The following is a 14528-nucleotide window of genomic DNA, read 5'->3' as shown; positions in this document are numbered from 1 at the left end:
TCTGACCTTGGTGAATTTGGACGCATTTGCAGCTATGTTGCATAACTGGTCTTAATAGTTCTCCAATGGAATCAATTTTCCATTAGAGGCTTTCAAAGCTGGAAGTCCCTTTTCCTGCAATACATTAAATTTTTTGTTAAATATTTTTACCTGTAACTCCAATTCTTTGCACTTATTCTCCAACTGTATCATGAGGTTCTTCTTTGTTAATACTCTTTTTACTTCCATCACTGTGCCTGTTCTGTCTTGAATCTGGAGTTCTTCAAGCTCTTCCTTAGTTTTAGAATTCAACATTTTAATAATTCTATTTGCTTCTATTGGTCTGTGCTCTATTTCAATCTTTGTTTGTTCAATTGTTGCCTTGACATTCTGCACTAACTCCTCCTGCTCAAATATGATCTGAATGGATGACCATAATTCTGTGATATTTGCATTTATATTATGCCATATACTCCTTTTGGCCTCTGCCAACATCTGAGCTGTTAGAGATTGATTCTCATACTTTTGAATTTGTTGTGTCAGTTTGAAGTTCTTTTGCACCTCTGTTAGGTATGCATTATCTGCTTTTATCTTGTTTTCCTCCATCTTTGAGAGTGTTGCCATTAACTTCTCATTTTCCTTATTTGTTAATGATAATTCTCCCAAAGCTTGGACTAGCTTCTCAAAAGAATCTGAAGTTGATGCTTGTGTTGTTTGTTGTACTTCCTGTTGTGTTGATGTACCTGTTGCTGCCAACTGTTCATTTTCCTTCAACAGTGCTTCCATGTCCTTTTCCATCTTCTGGATTTGAATATTCTATTCAACTATTAATTTGAACAGCTTTTCTTTCTCTATTTCCAGATTGGTTACTTCTTTGGCCTGAGGGTGCTTTGTGGTTGGAAGTTTAAGTTGTTTCCTAAGGGCTTGAATATCTGCATTTTTATTTTTAATTATCTCCTCGATTGCCTTGACATTACTAGGATCATATCCTAGTTTGATTATTAAATCTTCTAAAGCTTTAGTTCTAGTGTCTTTGGCCAGAGAAGACATTCGTTCTATCTTCAATTGTGAATGCATATTATTCAGAGAGGCTTGCAACTTTGAGGCAGCCATGGTTGAACTAGTCAGTGTTGAATAAATCATCTCACCTGCTTGCTTATGCAAATCGATTTGATCGATTGCATGAACCTTTTTGGTATCAACAGAAAATATTGAAGCTTTGTAGTCTTTTGCACTTCTGGGGACTGGAATTGTAGGTTCTAGGAAAGCTAATTGAAACTATCCCTTTTCTGTGTCAAATGCAGACAGCAACCTGTGTTGAGTGGTAGCAGTCTATTTCCAGAATTTTGAATATGTTGAAGCCTTCAATGCTTCATTCTTCTTCTTGATCTCCCTGTATCTGCAAAAATATTATGTTGTGTTCCCATCTGAGAGGTAGAAGATACGGGTGACTGTGTTATATCTTCAACATTTGAAAAAGGAGTGATTGGCAAACTTGTTAGAACAACTGTAGCTTGATCTTGTGACTCCTCTTCTGATGATTCTTCTTGAATGTTTATTATCTGAGCATCACTTTTAGTATTAGTCTTTGATCAAGCCCCAAGGGTTAGCTCAATTGGTCGAGGTCCCATTGCTAAAAGCACCTTACCATTGGGAGGTCACAGGTTCAATTCTCCTCGATGCTCTAAGGGTTAGGCATGGATTAATTTGGCCAAGTGGTGTGGTCCCTTCGAGAGGATCTCACCTGATTTTCTGTGGAAAATAAAATAAATAAAAAATAGTATCCAGAAGAGGGAAGTTTCCTAGGTCGGAGATTACAGGGCAGAGAAGGCAGAACAACGTCCAGAGAGAGGTTGATGCTGGCCCACGCAGAGCTGACGCAGTGGCAGCACAGAGCCTAGAGGGTGATCGAATTCCTACTGAGGAAATCAAGTTTCAGAAGCCGAGAGCCAGGATGTGAGACCAAGAGGCCGGGAATCGAAGTTTTTGGGCAGCGGAGGATCTGGAGGAAAAGCAGCATAGTCCCTAGCAGAGGTGATGTAGAAATTATGTAGGGGTGATGCAGTTCTGCGCAGAGGCTGACGCAGAAGGGATGCAGAGCTTCTTTCAGCGAGATCGGGATCAGATTCTTCCAATGACAAGGTGAGATCATCTCACTATTTGTTTTGTCCAATTTCTCTCTGTATCAGATAGTCAATTGGGCATCCAACGAATTGAACTCAGAATTACTACTACATAATAATAAAACCCTCAGAGTTGTTGCATTAGTTTTCCCGCATTAGGTTTTAAAGGGGACATTTGTCCAAAAATAACTGTGTAGATGCGTGTTGTATCTCTTTCTTGTTTAGTTTCTTGTTTCGGCATATTATTTTTAAAATAGTGAATGTTGCAGTTGTATTTACTTCGATATTTACCGTAGAACATAGTAAATAACTTGTATGGATTAACAAGTAGGAGAAGTAACATTAGTTTGTTGCAGTAGGGATTCCAGGTTTAGGAATTTTCACATGGTATCAGAGTTGCAGGTGAAGCAAGAAGAACAGAGCCGAAAAACCTAGCGCTGCAGGAGGAAGGGAGTTCAAAATTCCTGTAGAGGTAGCAATTCGAATCCCTAGAGGGTTTGCGCAGTCAGGCCAGGAGGGCAAGATTTTCGCGGTAAATCTCTCTCTAAGTGAGTCGACAAAGAGGTAAGATTGCCAGATCGAGATTTGTCAACAACAAAGGGAGCAGCGCAGCAGAAGCTTCAATGAAGAGGTTTTTCTGGTGGGACGTAGTTTTCTGCAGGCAGTTGCTGGGCAGAAAGACGTCAGAGGGAAGAGAGAGACACAGTTGAGGGAATTCTTCCCAGAGGACTTCCAGCCAAGAATTCTAAATTCTCATCAGCTGAGCAGCAGCAAGGGGCAGCAGATCTATTGACTCCAACAAGGAGTGTGTAGGCTAGCCCAGCAAGAGCGCAGAGGAGAGAGGAGGTCATTCGACTTTCTATTTGGCAAAGATGGCAGCTAGTGGACTGAGAGATCAGGATAGGTTGGATGGGGCATCCAACTATGTGATCTGAAAGGCAAGGATGTCATGCCTTCTGGATGAGCATTTTCTCAAAGTCTACGTCAACAGCGTGGTAGCTGAACCCACATATCCAGATTAACTCAAGAAGTACAAGGGAGAAATGGCGAAGACAAAAAGAATGATCCCCGACAGGGTGAAGGATCATATAGTCTGTCAACTGAACCCACAGATCCAAATCAACTCAAGAAGTACAAGGGAGCAATGGCGAATACAAAAAGAATGATCCTCGACAGAGTGAAGGATCATATAGTCTGTCACATAGCTGGCAAAAATACTGCCAAAGAGATGCGGGATGCATTATCGACGTTGTATCAAGGATCTTCCGAGCAGTGGAAGATGTACTTGGAGCAGAAGATGAGATCTACGCAGATGCAGAAGGGGGAGCACATTGATCCATTCCGCACAAAGCTTCAGGAGACCCAGGATGAGTTAGCAGTTATGGGGTCGACACCTCAAGGATCTGAGATCGTTAGACTAGCCCTCAATTCAGTCTCAGAGGAGTGGCAAGTCTTTGTCCAAAGCATCCTGGGCAGGGCGATTTTGCCAAACTGGGATGAGATGTAGGCAGCTCTCAAGCAAGAGGATTTGAGGAGGAACTTGGTCAAGTGTAAACTTGACAGAAGTAGCAGCAGTGGGTCGAAGCCCAAAGAGGAGGATGAGAATGCAGCCCTCACATCTAAGGGGTAGCAGGAGCAGTGGAAGCGAAAGAAGGACGTTTCGAAGATTAAATGCTTCATGTGTGGTGAAATGGTCACTACGCAACACAGTGTCCTCGCAGGAGGAAGGACAAAGATGAGAAGCATGATCCGAAGGTTGCAGCCGTGAAGGTCGAGGACGATGAGTTTGCCATGACAGCTGAGATAGCTCCAGGAGAGAGGTGCGCTGATTTAGAGTTGTAGTTTGAAAGAGCTACAAATGGGCAAGATCCTTGAGGAGCCCACCTCTCGAGTCAATTCCTTGCTACAGGAGCCCAAAATCATATGTATCAAGATGGACCAGTGTCAGTTGGTGCAAAGGAATGCCAAAGTGACAGTTGCAGAGGCTAGTAATGCCAGAGACTGAGCAACACAAAGAAGAGTTGGCAGCAGTGCAGATGACACAGAGCAGAGGTCAGCATCAGGGCAGAGGCTTCAAAGGGTCAGTGTAGAGACTAGCAGCAGTCAGACTCCAGCGACGAGTTACATCATATTGAACACTAGTTCAGTAATTTGGGATGCTTTTCCGATGTTGATGTTGTAGCAGCAACAATTGGAGAAGGTTGCAATGCAGGGGCAGTTGGCAGTGGCAGTGCCAGCAGCAACACAAATGCAGAATTGAGAGGGAGTTGCAGTATGGATGCAGTGTTGACAGTGGCAAGGTCAGCAGCAGCACAGATGCAACATTTGCACAGTAGTTGGTGGGCAGGATGTCAGACATCAGCAGCGCAAAAGGAGATGTTACAGAACAAAGTGATGCTTCAGCAAGTTGCATTGCTAGAGCACATTCCTTGCTAAGAGGGAGTGTTGATTTCCAGTAACATCGGATGTGCTCTAAGTCTCAAAATTTGCAAGGAGGGTTAGACACATGCATTCTCCAATACCCAGACATCGTTTTGGGAATTCCACCTGGAGACAGTTTTATTAAAATAATTAATTATTTTTAATGGGACCCTAAGTCTAAACTTAGGAAATTAAAATAATTAATGGGTATTAATCTAAATTGTGGATGTACCTTCTAGAAGAAGGCGGAGATCAAGTCAATATGATCCTATTCATTGATTAGAATCTAATCTGGGTCGTTGATTGATCGACGAGAGGATTATAAGAGAAGACTTGATGGGCACTTGGAGAATACACACACACACAGTTCAGAAGATCGAATTTCTGAAGTAGATCAGCTGTCAGTGAGAAATTTGAAGTGAGCTTTTGTAGTGAGGGGCAGAGATAGTATCCGGAAGAGGGAAGTTTTCTTGGGTCGGAGAGTACAAGGCAGAGAGGGCAAAACGATGTCTAGAGAGAGGTTGGCGTTGGCCCACGCAGAGCTGACGCAGTGGCAGCACAGAGCCTAGAGGGAGATTGGATTCCTGCTGAGGCAATCGAGTTTCAGAAGCCAGGAGTCAAGGTGTGAGACTGGGAGGCTGGAAATTGAAATTTCTGGGCAGCAGAGGATCTAGAGGAAGAGCAGCGCAATCCCCTGCAAAGGTGACGCAAAAACTGCATAGGGGTGACACAATTCTGCGCAAAAGCTAATGCAAAAGGGACACAGAGCCTCTTTCAGCGAGATCAGATTCTTCCAGTGACAGGGTGAGATCATCTCACTATTTGTTTTGTCCAGTTTCTCTTTGTATTAGATAGCCAGTTGGGCATCCAACGAATTGTACTAAGAATTACTATTGCATAATAATAAAACCCTCAGAGTTGCTGCACTGGTTTTCCTGCATTGGGTTTTTCTAGGGACATTTGTCCAAAAATAACTGTGTAGATGTGTGTTGTATCTCTTTCTTGTTCAGTTTCTTGTTTTGGCATATTATTTTTAAAATAGTGAATGCTGCAGTTGTATTTACTTCGATATTTACCATAGAACACAGTAAATAACTTGTATGGATTAACAAGTAGGAGAAGTAACATCAGTTTGTTGCAGTAGGGATTCCAGGTTTAGGAATTTTCACAATCGGCATTAAACGAAATGGAAAAGGCAGCTCATTCAAAATAGAACAGCGAACTTTGTAAGAGATAAATGATCTAGTGAGATGCAAAGGGCTCCCTTTTTGGTGATTTTTCAGCTTTGTCGAGGGAGGGGAGACCAAACTGAGATCATTTGACGACCAAAAAAGTACATCAATGAGAATAAAAGGGTATGACCAGTGTAAGATAAAGCAGTAATGTCGTAGCAGCTCCTAGATCCAAGCTAGCAACAACAAGTAATGATAAATATCCAATGTGAAAGGTGAGAAGCATTGGTCAAAAATATTTAATGAATTGAAGAGACCACAAAGTTGCTCAAAGTAGGAATGCCATAGCTGCTCCTAGACCTAGGCTAGCAACAATAAGTAAAGATATAAAGATCTAATGTGAAAGATGAAAAACATTTGAATGAAACTTTATGAGTCAATTGAAGACACCACAAAGTTTCTCCAAAGAATAAACAGTTGAATTATCAAAAAATAATAAGAAGAGCTCCCTTTAGTAGGAAAAGTGATTTTGCATGAGAGAGCCATGTGGCCTCTATTAGTGTATAACAATCTTTGATGCAATCATTTACATCTTGAAATGTGCAACCTACTCTACTCCACTAACTATAGAGATGGTGCGTAAATGTGTGCATGATACAGAATACAAAGAAATAATAATAGATTAATATTTAATACCTATGATGTGTACTTAGGAACTAAATAATCATTCTAAGCTTTTGCTAGTTCTGCCTCAACATTCTTATAAACAGTATAGTTGGCAACGTTCTAGTGACCTGCATAAAAAATATAACTCACACCATATGCATCACTTGTGGAAATTCCTTGGAATTCAAAATTATATGTAAAACAATAATTTCATCTTCAACCTAGGTGGTATCTCAGATCTTAACATTCTCAATTTTCAACCTTAGAGCTGAAGTAAAACAAGGTACAAAACAGCAGCAGAAAGTGTACAATGTTTCGCTTTCAAACAGCCCAAACTTCCCAGCAATTGAAGGAGAAAATATACGAAACTAGATGGATAATTTGCAGCCATTTTAGGGAAGCTTACCAGCCAATAACCAGATCTGAAAATACTCTCTTACAGCAGTAATAACAGCAGAACAACTGTGGTATGACAGCAGTAAAATCAGCCCTTTGTATTCTTCACATAGATGTCAAATCACTTAACAATTGTCACTTTAATTATGTCAAATCAACAAGACATGTGGCTGTAAATAACAATGCATAAAAAACATATATAGCTGAAAATCAAATTTGCAGATTGCACAAGTTTGGACAGCTAAAAACCTCATTAATATGATCAAGATGAAGTACATGTACATACCATTGCCTTCTTTCAAGGCTAGTACAAGTTCTCCAAGCTCTCCAAACCCTAGCACTGGCAAATCAACAAAACCCTACCAACCAAAAGATGCACTATGCAAAAATCTCACACACACATACATTCCTCTTCTTCACAATTCCAACCTGGGGTTTCCGTTTAATCACAAAACGCTAATCTCCAATCTCCAAGGGATAAACCCTAACCCTATACCTCCAAGATACTCCAAGAAGACCAAGAAACCCTATCAACTCAAAAGAGACAGAGAGATTAAGCACATGTGAATACTCTAGAGAGGGAGGCTAGTGCGCACTCATCTCTAAGTCACATCTTGTTACAAGAGTGAATACAAGTGAGTGAATGAACATACATGAATGGAAAGACCTCTCCTTCCTCTATTTATGTGAGAGGTAAGGGAGGGCAACAATACAAACAGGGCTTTAGTCCTTACAAGCAACCTAGAATGACCACCTATAGACCAACACAAGTAAGATGCTACACTCTAAAGTAAATGTGTCATGCTATAAGGTGATGTTGTGCACAATAATGGCTCCAAAGTGATGTAGCTACACAAGAATAGTCCACATCCCTCCATCGCAAGCCTCATGAACTCCGTCAATCTTCCTACGTAATGTACTCCACTAGGTAAGCTACCCTTGCAAAGATACTATTGAAACCTCAAGCATCTCTGAGCTTTCTCCAATCCTCTGAACACAAACCCAAGCTGCTACACGCTGACTAAGGCCGTATGCGCTACTTCAAGTTACATGAGACTCCTCATCTTGTGTACATTGCTCTCCAAGCAAGTGCATTCTCCATGGGGGCCCAATGAAGGGCATCCAGCAAACTCTCAAAAGAACTCCAATGCCTAAGTAAAGAATACTAAGCCAGTAACCATTTGAGTTCAAGCATCCACCAAGCAAGCTATCTCAAATATGCACATCCATCAAGTACTATCTCTCGTAAGCCAATGCATCTCAAATCATCCTAGAGCTAAGCATACACCATATACCCCAAATCTCATGAAGCACCCCAAAAATGGTGTAAACATTTTCATAGTAACCCCAAAAGTTAACATAACCTGCATAAATAAATATGACTAACATATACAAGAGCATGACTGCTATCATATGAATGAATTGCACATAAACATATGACTGGAATCATACAACTTTACAAGAGACCTGCATATAATTAAGTACCATAAGGTTACCGAACATTCTTCCACTTCACACAGGTGTTGATGATCACATTAGCATGTAGAGCCACAGATTAGTGAGACAGGACCATGTGATTTCCAGACACATGCATAATGGCAATAGACATCTAGTGGCCCTCACCATGTGAGTTCCACTCAGAAGGGAGGTTTGTCGATTGGCATGCTTCATGCCCTCACTCGAGGTTTTCACTTTGATGGATGAACAACTAGTCAGAGATATCTGAGCAGGATGTATAACATTCTAAGTTCCAACAAATTTATTTCTATATAAATGTACATATCTATGAACTCATTTCTTTTACAATAGCAGGATCCAACAAACTAACTCAGATGTAAGTTTGCAAGTACACTTTACAAAGGATACCATATTTATATACAGAAGAACAAATCTGTCTGAAATTTGAATGTATTTCAGTACAGTAACTCAATTAACTGGATCCATTAAGAACACATCCATGCCTCATTGACTTTACAAGAAAGAAAACATAATACAAAATTTCATTCTATACAAACTCTATATGTGCATGCAACTTAAAAGGACGTTTGGTATGTTTATAACTTTATTCACATCAGAGGATGCTCAACACATATGCCTAAGGTTTTATTTCCGGATTTGCAACAGTTCCTATGTAGACCTGCAAAACCTTGAGATCAGTTCTTTTTTGCAAGGAACATTGGGAAGGTTACTGGGAAAGACATAAAACAGAATTTGTGAGATCCAACTACAAGTTGTAGTGTTATTCATGAATCTACAACTAAAACAACCTCACAGAAAAAATCCAGAGTGATTACATAAAAGTTTAAGACTTTAAACTTATAGAAAAATTGAGATTGAAAAGTGGCACTTACATTCTCCACGGTGATCCTTAACAGTGAAGGCCCCTGTCTTTGCTTCTCTAATCTTAATCCCACTGCCGCATCCTGCTGCTACTCTGGCTCCAAGTCTGAATTTCCTGCTCCTTATCCAGCTAGAGTTATCAGTAAAAGTCAACTCCCCCAGGACCCCAACACCTTCTTTTAGATTTATAAGCAGGTCCCCAGTGAGAAGTGGCCGTTTCCCCTCCCTCTCTCGCACAACATGACTATCAAATTCTTTGTCAGTCCAATCCTCCTCTTCATCTCCTTCAAAGTCACCTTCAAGAACAACGATTTCCACTTTTGTGGAGGATTCAGATCCTGAAGTAATAATTTGTCCTGTAGATACATCTACAAGTACTACTTGAATAGGGCAACACTGCTCCCCTTCTATTCTACTGCCTGTGAAAATAGGCAGAGATAGCTTGTTCCTAAACTGCAACTGCAAGTTTCCTGATGCAGATTCATTTATTTGTCTTGTTGAAGATCTAAACAAGTGAGAACAGGAAATAAGTAGACAAGTATTGAATCTAACACACGTGACTCATCACTTCCTATGGAAAACAAAACCATGTGAAAGAAATTTAGTTTTGTGACACCTCCTATCGAAGTGTCACTTCATTCAAAGTATTTGAGATTAGCATAGAATCATACTGAATTTTGGCAGGCACATGCTTTTCTAATGCTCGCTCAATCTCCTCATTTACCTGAAACAGACATAATATAACATAAAATTTGATTTTACCAGTAAACAAACAAGCAATTGTGCAGCAACCTTGTGTATAGTAGCCACATACGAAGAAAAAGGGGATAACTTTTGGCCCTTCAGAGAAAAGCATGATAAAACAGTGATATAGATATTTTTCAAAATCTACATCCATATCCATCCAAAATACTTAGATGTAGATTTACCAACTGGAGACGTTTCATACTTTACTCTCAAACAGCTGAACACACTTCCATGGTTGCATAAGAATACATAGTTGCTCACAGACAGCAAAGTTTCTCCCAGGGATGGAGGAGAATGTTACAAATGTTTACTTGTACTAGCCAGGAAGCAACATTCTAAAAGCACAACGCTAGCAATCATCAAACAGATGATTAGTTTATGGGACCTAGGGTTGCAGACTTTGGATTAACTTTCATTTAAATGATTTTTAATAATATAGAGAATCATATTTAAAGAATTGACTACAATTCACCATCCTGGCTGATAAAAACTTAAAAGATACAATTTAAATATAGAAGGCAAACCATACATTTAAAAACCATTTTTCAGAACATTCCACTGTTTCATGCTAACATGTTTTAATATTTTTTTTGCTCCCTTTCCATTAGCCTTTATCTATCTTCATCACCGTGGAGCAAAATACAGCTACATGAAAATAGTGGCAATGCTAGCAGATTTAAACATAAATTATTACTTCCAAAACCTTCCTGCCCATAAAATGGTCTTTATTTGATTCCAATGAATCTGGACATCAAAAACTGGTAATACTTATCACACTAACAGTTCTTCGCATAAAAGAAAATTGATATTTATGAATAGTAGAAGACGAAAAGGAAAAAAATCGATATATATTTGGCCACAAAATTGACTGGACATGGAATCATGCTGTTAGATCAAATATGCCCCAATGCATTGTAATTCCAAGTTATCCAATGGCTTTACTGAGAAGAGAAATTAAGTGATGACATGTTCTCTCCACCTGATAGAGACCAGGGAGGACTTATTGTTCAAGAGTTTGTCTCTATTGTTATCCAATGTTTGTGGATATTTTTGAAATGGACATGTTAAAGTCTTTTCAACAACAATATACTTGAGGTGTTGTAAATTCATACTCTCTGGGCTTGGTACATAATTTTACTGTAAATAATTGAATAATTGACTTGTTCAAACTTTTCATGAATAGACTACTTAATTTTGATAGTTGTACAACAGGAAGAAGATGAATAATGTTACAATTTAGCCTTTCATGCAAGTATTTGGATTAAACAAATACAACCAATTGAATAACGCACTCTCTTTTTTCTTTTAGACTAAAGTACAATTCAAAACAATTTTTGGAATCTCTATTATCTCCTCCAGAAAAGCAGCCCATTAGCTCCAACATTGTGGTTCCTCTCAGAAAATGCCTATGGCTAGTTAATTATTAGGTAAATTTAGAGAAAACCAACATCTCTGAAATAAACGCCAACTAAAAGCTATCGAATTTTTCCTGATAACTTCCATGACATATTTTTGTAGAAAATGTTTCTTTTTCACTGATGAAATTATGAATATTTACATTGGTCTTTGTTAAAAAGGGGTGGGTTCAAGGTTGCATGAAGCAGGATGTATTTTGGAACTTGGAAGCAAAGCATCAGATGCGTCATTTTCCAAAAATCATTGGAAGTGAAACGTCTCAGAAGCATATATATATATATTCCAAAAAAACATCCAAAATACCAAATTAGTTGTAGAAGATATGAAAATATTTATATTTGCACATAAATCAAGATAGCTACAGTATCCATTGTACATCAACGACTAATTATTGGAGCATCAACCATTTAGACTCTAGCAATTACAAACATACATCAATTTTTAAGCATATCATAGATAATAGTGTTAATTTGGCACCCCAAGGACAAATTCCCTCCACTGGGAAGCCTTCTTCATCCAAAGAAGCCCCTTCTAGCCCTTGGAAGAATTTAATTTGGTCAAGGAAAAATATTATTTTTAATGAGAAACACACGTGCACAAAAGTACAAGTCGGCCTGGGCAAGCTAATTCAACCTCTTGAGACACATATAAATAGACCACATGTCACATCACTTTGGAGCATCATCACACAACTCATTCTTCTCTTGGATTGGTTTGTACAGCTCTGAAATTGCAGGTTCATCTTCACACGTGCAAAGGAGAAAGAGGGATTTTCTGTTGGCCGAATTTATCTTCTGTTTTGGGACTTTGACCAGCATTGACTTTTTGGACTTGGAGCTTGGTTTGACTTTGATTTTCTGATCTGTTTGGAAGGCCGACTTGACTGGGAGGTTGACCGAACTCTTTCAGGGCACATTGACCAGCATTGACCAAAATTGCAGATATAGGGTTTCCACAGGTCAAAGTTTGACTTTGACCAGATTTGGAGGCACTGTTTTGGGCTAAGTTACCAGGATTCGGATCCGGATACGGATCCGGATGCGGATCCGGATACGGATCCATCAGATTTTTTAAAAGCCAGGATCCGGATACGGCGGGGAAACGGCAGGTATATATAGTATATAAATATTTTCCATGGTAGGTAAAAGGCTACAATATTTATGGTCACTAGTCTAACCTCTATTGGTACAATCTGAAGACCTCAACATGTCGCTACATCATTATGTGTAGACAAAATTGACCACCTCTAAAAATAATTTGTAAGTTGTGTGTGGTTTGTAATAAGGGTGACTTGCAAACTTGCAAGATGCCTCTAGACCTTGAGCCATTAATATGTTTACTTACTTTCGGAGAAGATAAACAGTAGCTAGTCAAAAAAATTACAACTTGTAAAAATACAAAATTTTAAATGTATAACTTGTATAATATTTAATATATATTTTAAATATATGATACAATAAATTAATATATTTAATTTTATAAATATATAAATTTTAATATTTCTATTTATCCTGCAACACAAATTATAATATAAGTAATAGAACTTAATTTTAAATTATAATTTTTAAAAGACAAGTTTATAATAATTATAAATTATAAATTTTGAACGGTATAAATATAAATGTAAAAAGTAACTTTAAAATATCATAAAGTTTAATTAATATATAAATATAAAAAGTAACTTTAAAATATAATAAAGTTTAATTAATATATAAATATAAAAAGTAACTTTAAAATATAATAAAGTTTAATTAATATCTAAATATAAAAAGTAACTTTAAAATATAATAAAGCTTAATTAATATATATAATGCGGGGTCATGCGAGATGCCTAAAACAAATGGGAGAGTTCACGAGCCATGAAACAACACAGTGGACTTAATGTGGAGTCATTCTCCACCCGCCATCTTAACCATTAATAAAAACGTGATTTGTTGTTGGGTGCGCTAATGGCTGTGTCTTAGCTGGGTTGAATATTAGGTGGGTCATTTAACTCTCGGTCAAACTCAGGAAAGAGGCAGATTCTATTTTGCTTTATATAATCCTATAAACTATAGTATTATAAATTTAATTTTTTATAGGATATCTATACTATCATTTTAATATGTTTATAAATTATATAGTTATTAATACTACCCTTCTTTGCTATTCCTAGAAGTTGAGTTGCGACATTTGTCCGCGTGAATAATCTCCAAAACATTAATTTTTTGGCCCTGATTTTTTATACAAATAGTATTTGACTATATTTCTAACTTATGTTGTGCGATGGAAAGAAAACATCAATGTTGGGTTATAGCGCTGAATGTGTTTAATACAGTGAACATGATATCAACAAAGATGGGTTATAGCGCTGAAGCCTGAACCAGAGTTTTAACACTCTTTTTGTCCAATACTGATATGTTCTATTGGTGCCGGTAGGACCCAACGAGGGTGCCCCGCAGTGGTGGGTACAAGCAACACACCGGATCCATTTACAAGCCAGGTTTTAAGGTAGGTATTAATTGGGGAAGAATTTCTCCTGTGAACAAAAAGACTGGAATTCAGCGAATACAAACAGAGAAAGGCTTTTATTTGTATTGTAAAAAACCAAAAATCACACGAACTGTAGTTTAAACACCGGGATGCGTGTTATGGCGAAGGAAACATTTTTAAACCGGTTCCTAGGCGTATCCAAGCGAATCCGGATCCGGATCCGGATCAGATCCGGGGATCCGCGAATCCAGCCCCCAAGGTTGACGGATCCGGTAACATAGGTTTTGGGACTGTTTTGACTGGAATTTCACCAGCAAAGAAGGCTGCAACCTTTGACTATTGAGCCTTGACTGAGCTGATTTGGAGAACTGTTGACTGTTGACCGTTGACTGATTAGCGCTGCTGCTGCTGCTGCTGCTGTTGACTTTGATCAGATTTGCAGACTTTGGATCACATTTGACTTGTTGGCTCATCTTTGACTGAATATTGATTGGTTGGTTTGGATAGTCAAAGTTGATGATCTTTGACTCATTGTTGATGAATTGGATCATTGTATCTCTCTGCTGAACATTTGATGACAATCTAATAGAAGAAGGATTTTGAAAGGGTTTCCCCCTTGTGGGGTTTTTCCCTAGTCTTTGACCAAATCTGGTGTCTCTCTTGTTCTTGTTCTTGTTCTTGTTCTTGTTCTTGGTTGTCTTCTATTGTGCATTTGGATTAATGTTCTATCTAAAATTGCTTACTGTCATTGGAAGATTGAATATATTGAATGAAGTGATTGTTAATTGAAGAAGAA

At 38.4% G+C, this 14528-nt stretch overlaps 1 protein-coding gene across 2 annotated transcripts in view; it reads right to left on the bottom strand.

Annotated features, from left to right (window-relative positions):
- The window catches only part of LOC149207048 (calmodulin-binding protein 60 D-like), a 165527-nt gene that overhangs the window by 96331 nt on the left and 54668 nt on the right, over window positions 1-14528 (bottom strand). For both annotated transcript variants that reach the window (XM_089395661.1, XM_089395660.1), the window contains 2 exons: window positions 9769-9821; window positions 9109-9602 (listed from right to left, as the gene is read on the bottom strand). In XM_089395661.1, the coding sequence (XP_089251787.1) occupies window positions 9109-9602; window positions 9769-9821 (547 nt within the window). The remainder of the gene's footprint in view (window positions 1-9108; window positions 9603-9768; window positions 9822-14528) is intronic.

The sequence above is a fragment of the Pinus tabuliformis genome, chromosome 1_2, assembly GCF_031772625.1.
Source record: "Pinus tabuliformis cultivar Carrire ecotype Pingquan chromosome 1_2, CPIR1, whole genome shotgun sequence".
Lineage (NCBI taxonomy): Eukaryota > Viridiplantae > Streptophyta > Pinopsida > Pinales > Pinaceae > Pinus > Pinus tabuliformis.
The sequence above is the reverse complement of the archived record's forward strand: the minus strand, read 5'-3'. Positions and strand labels throughout refer to the sequence as shown.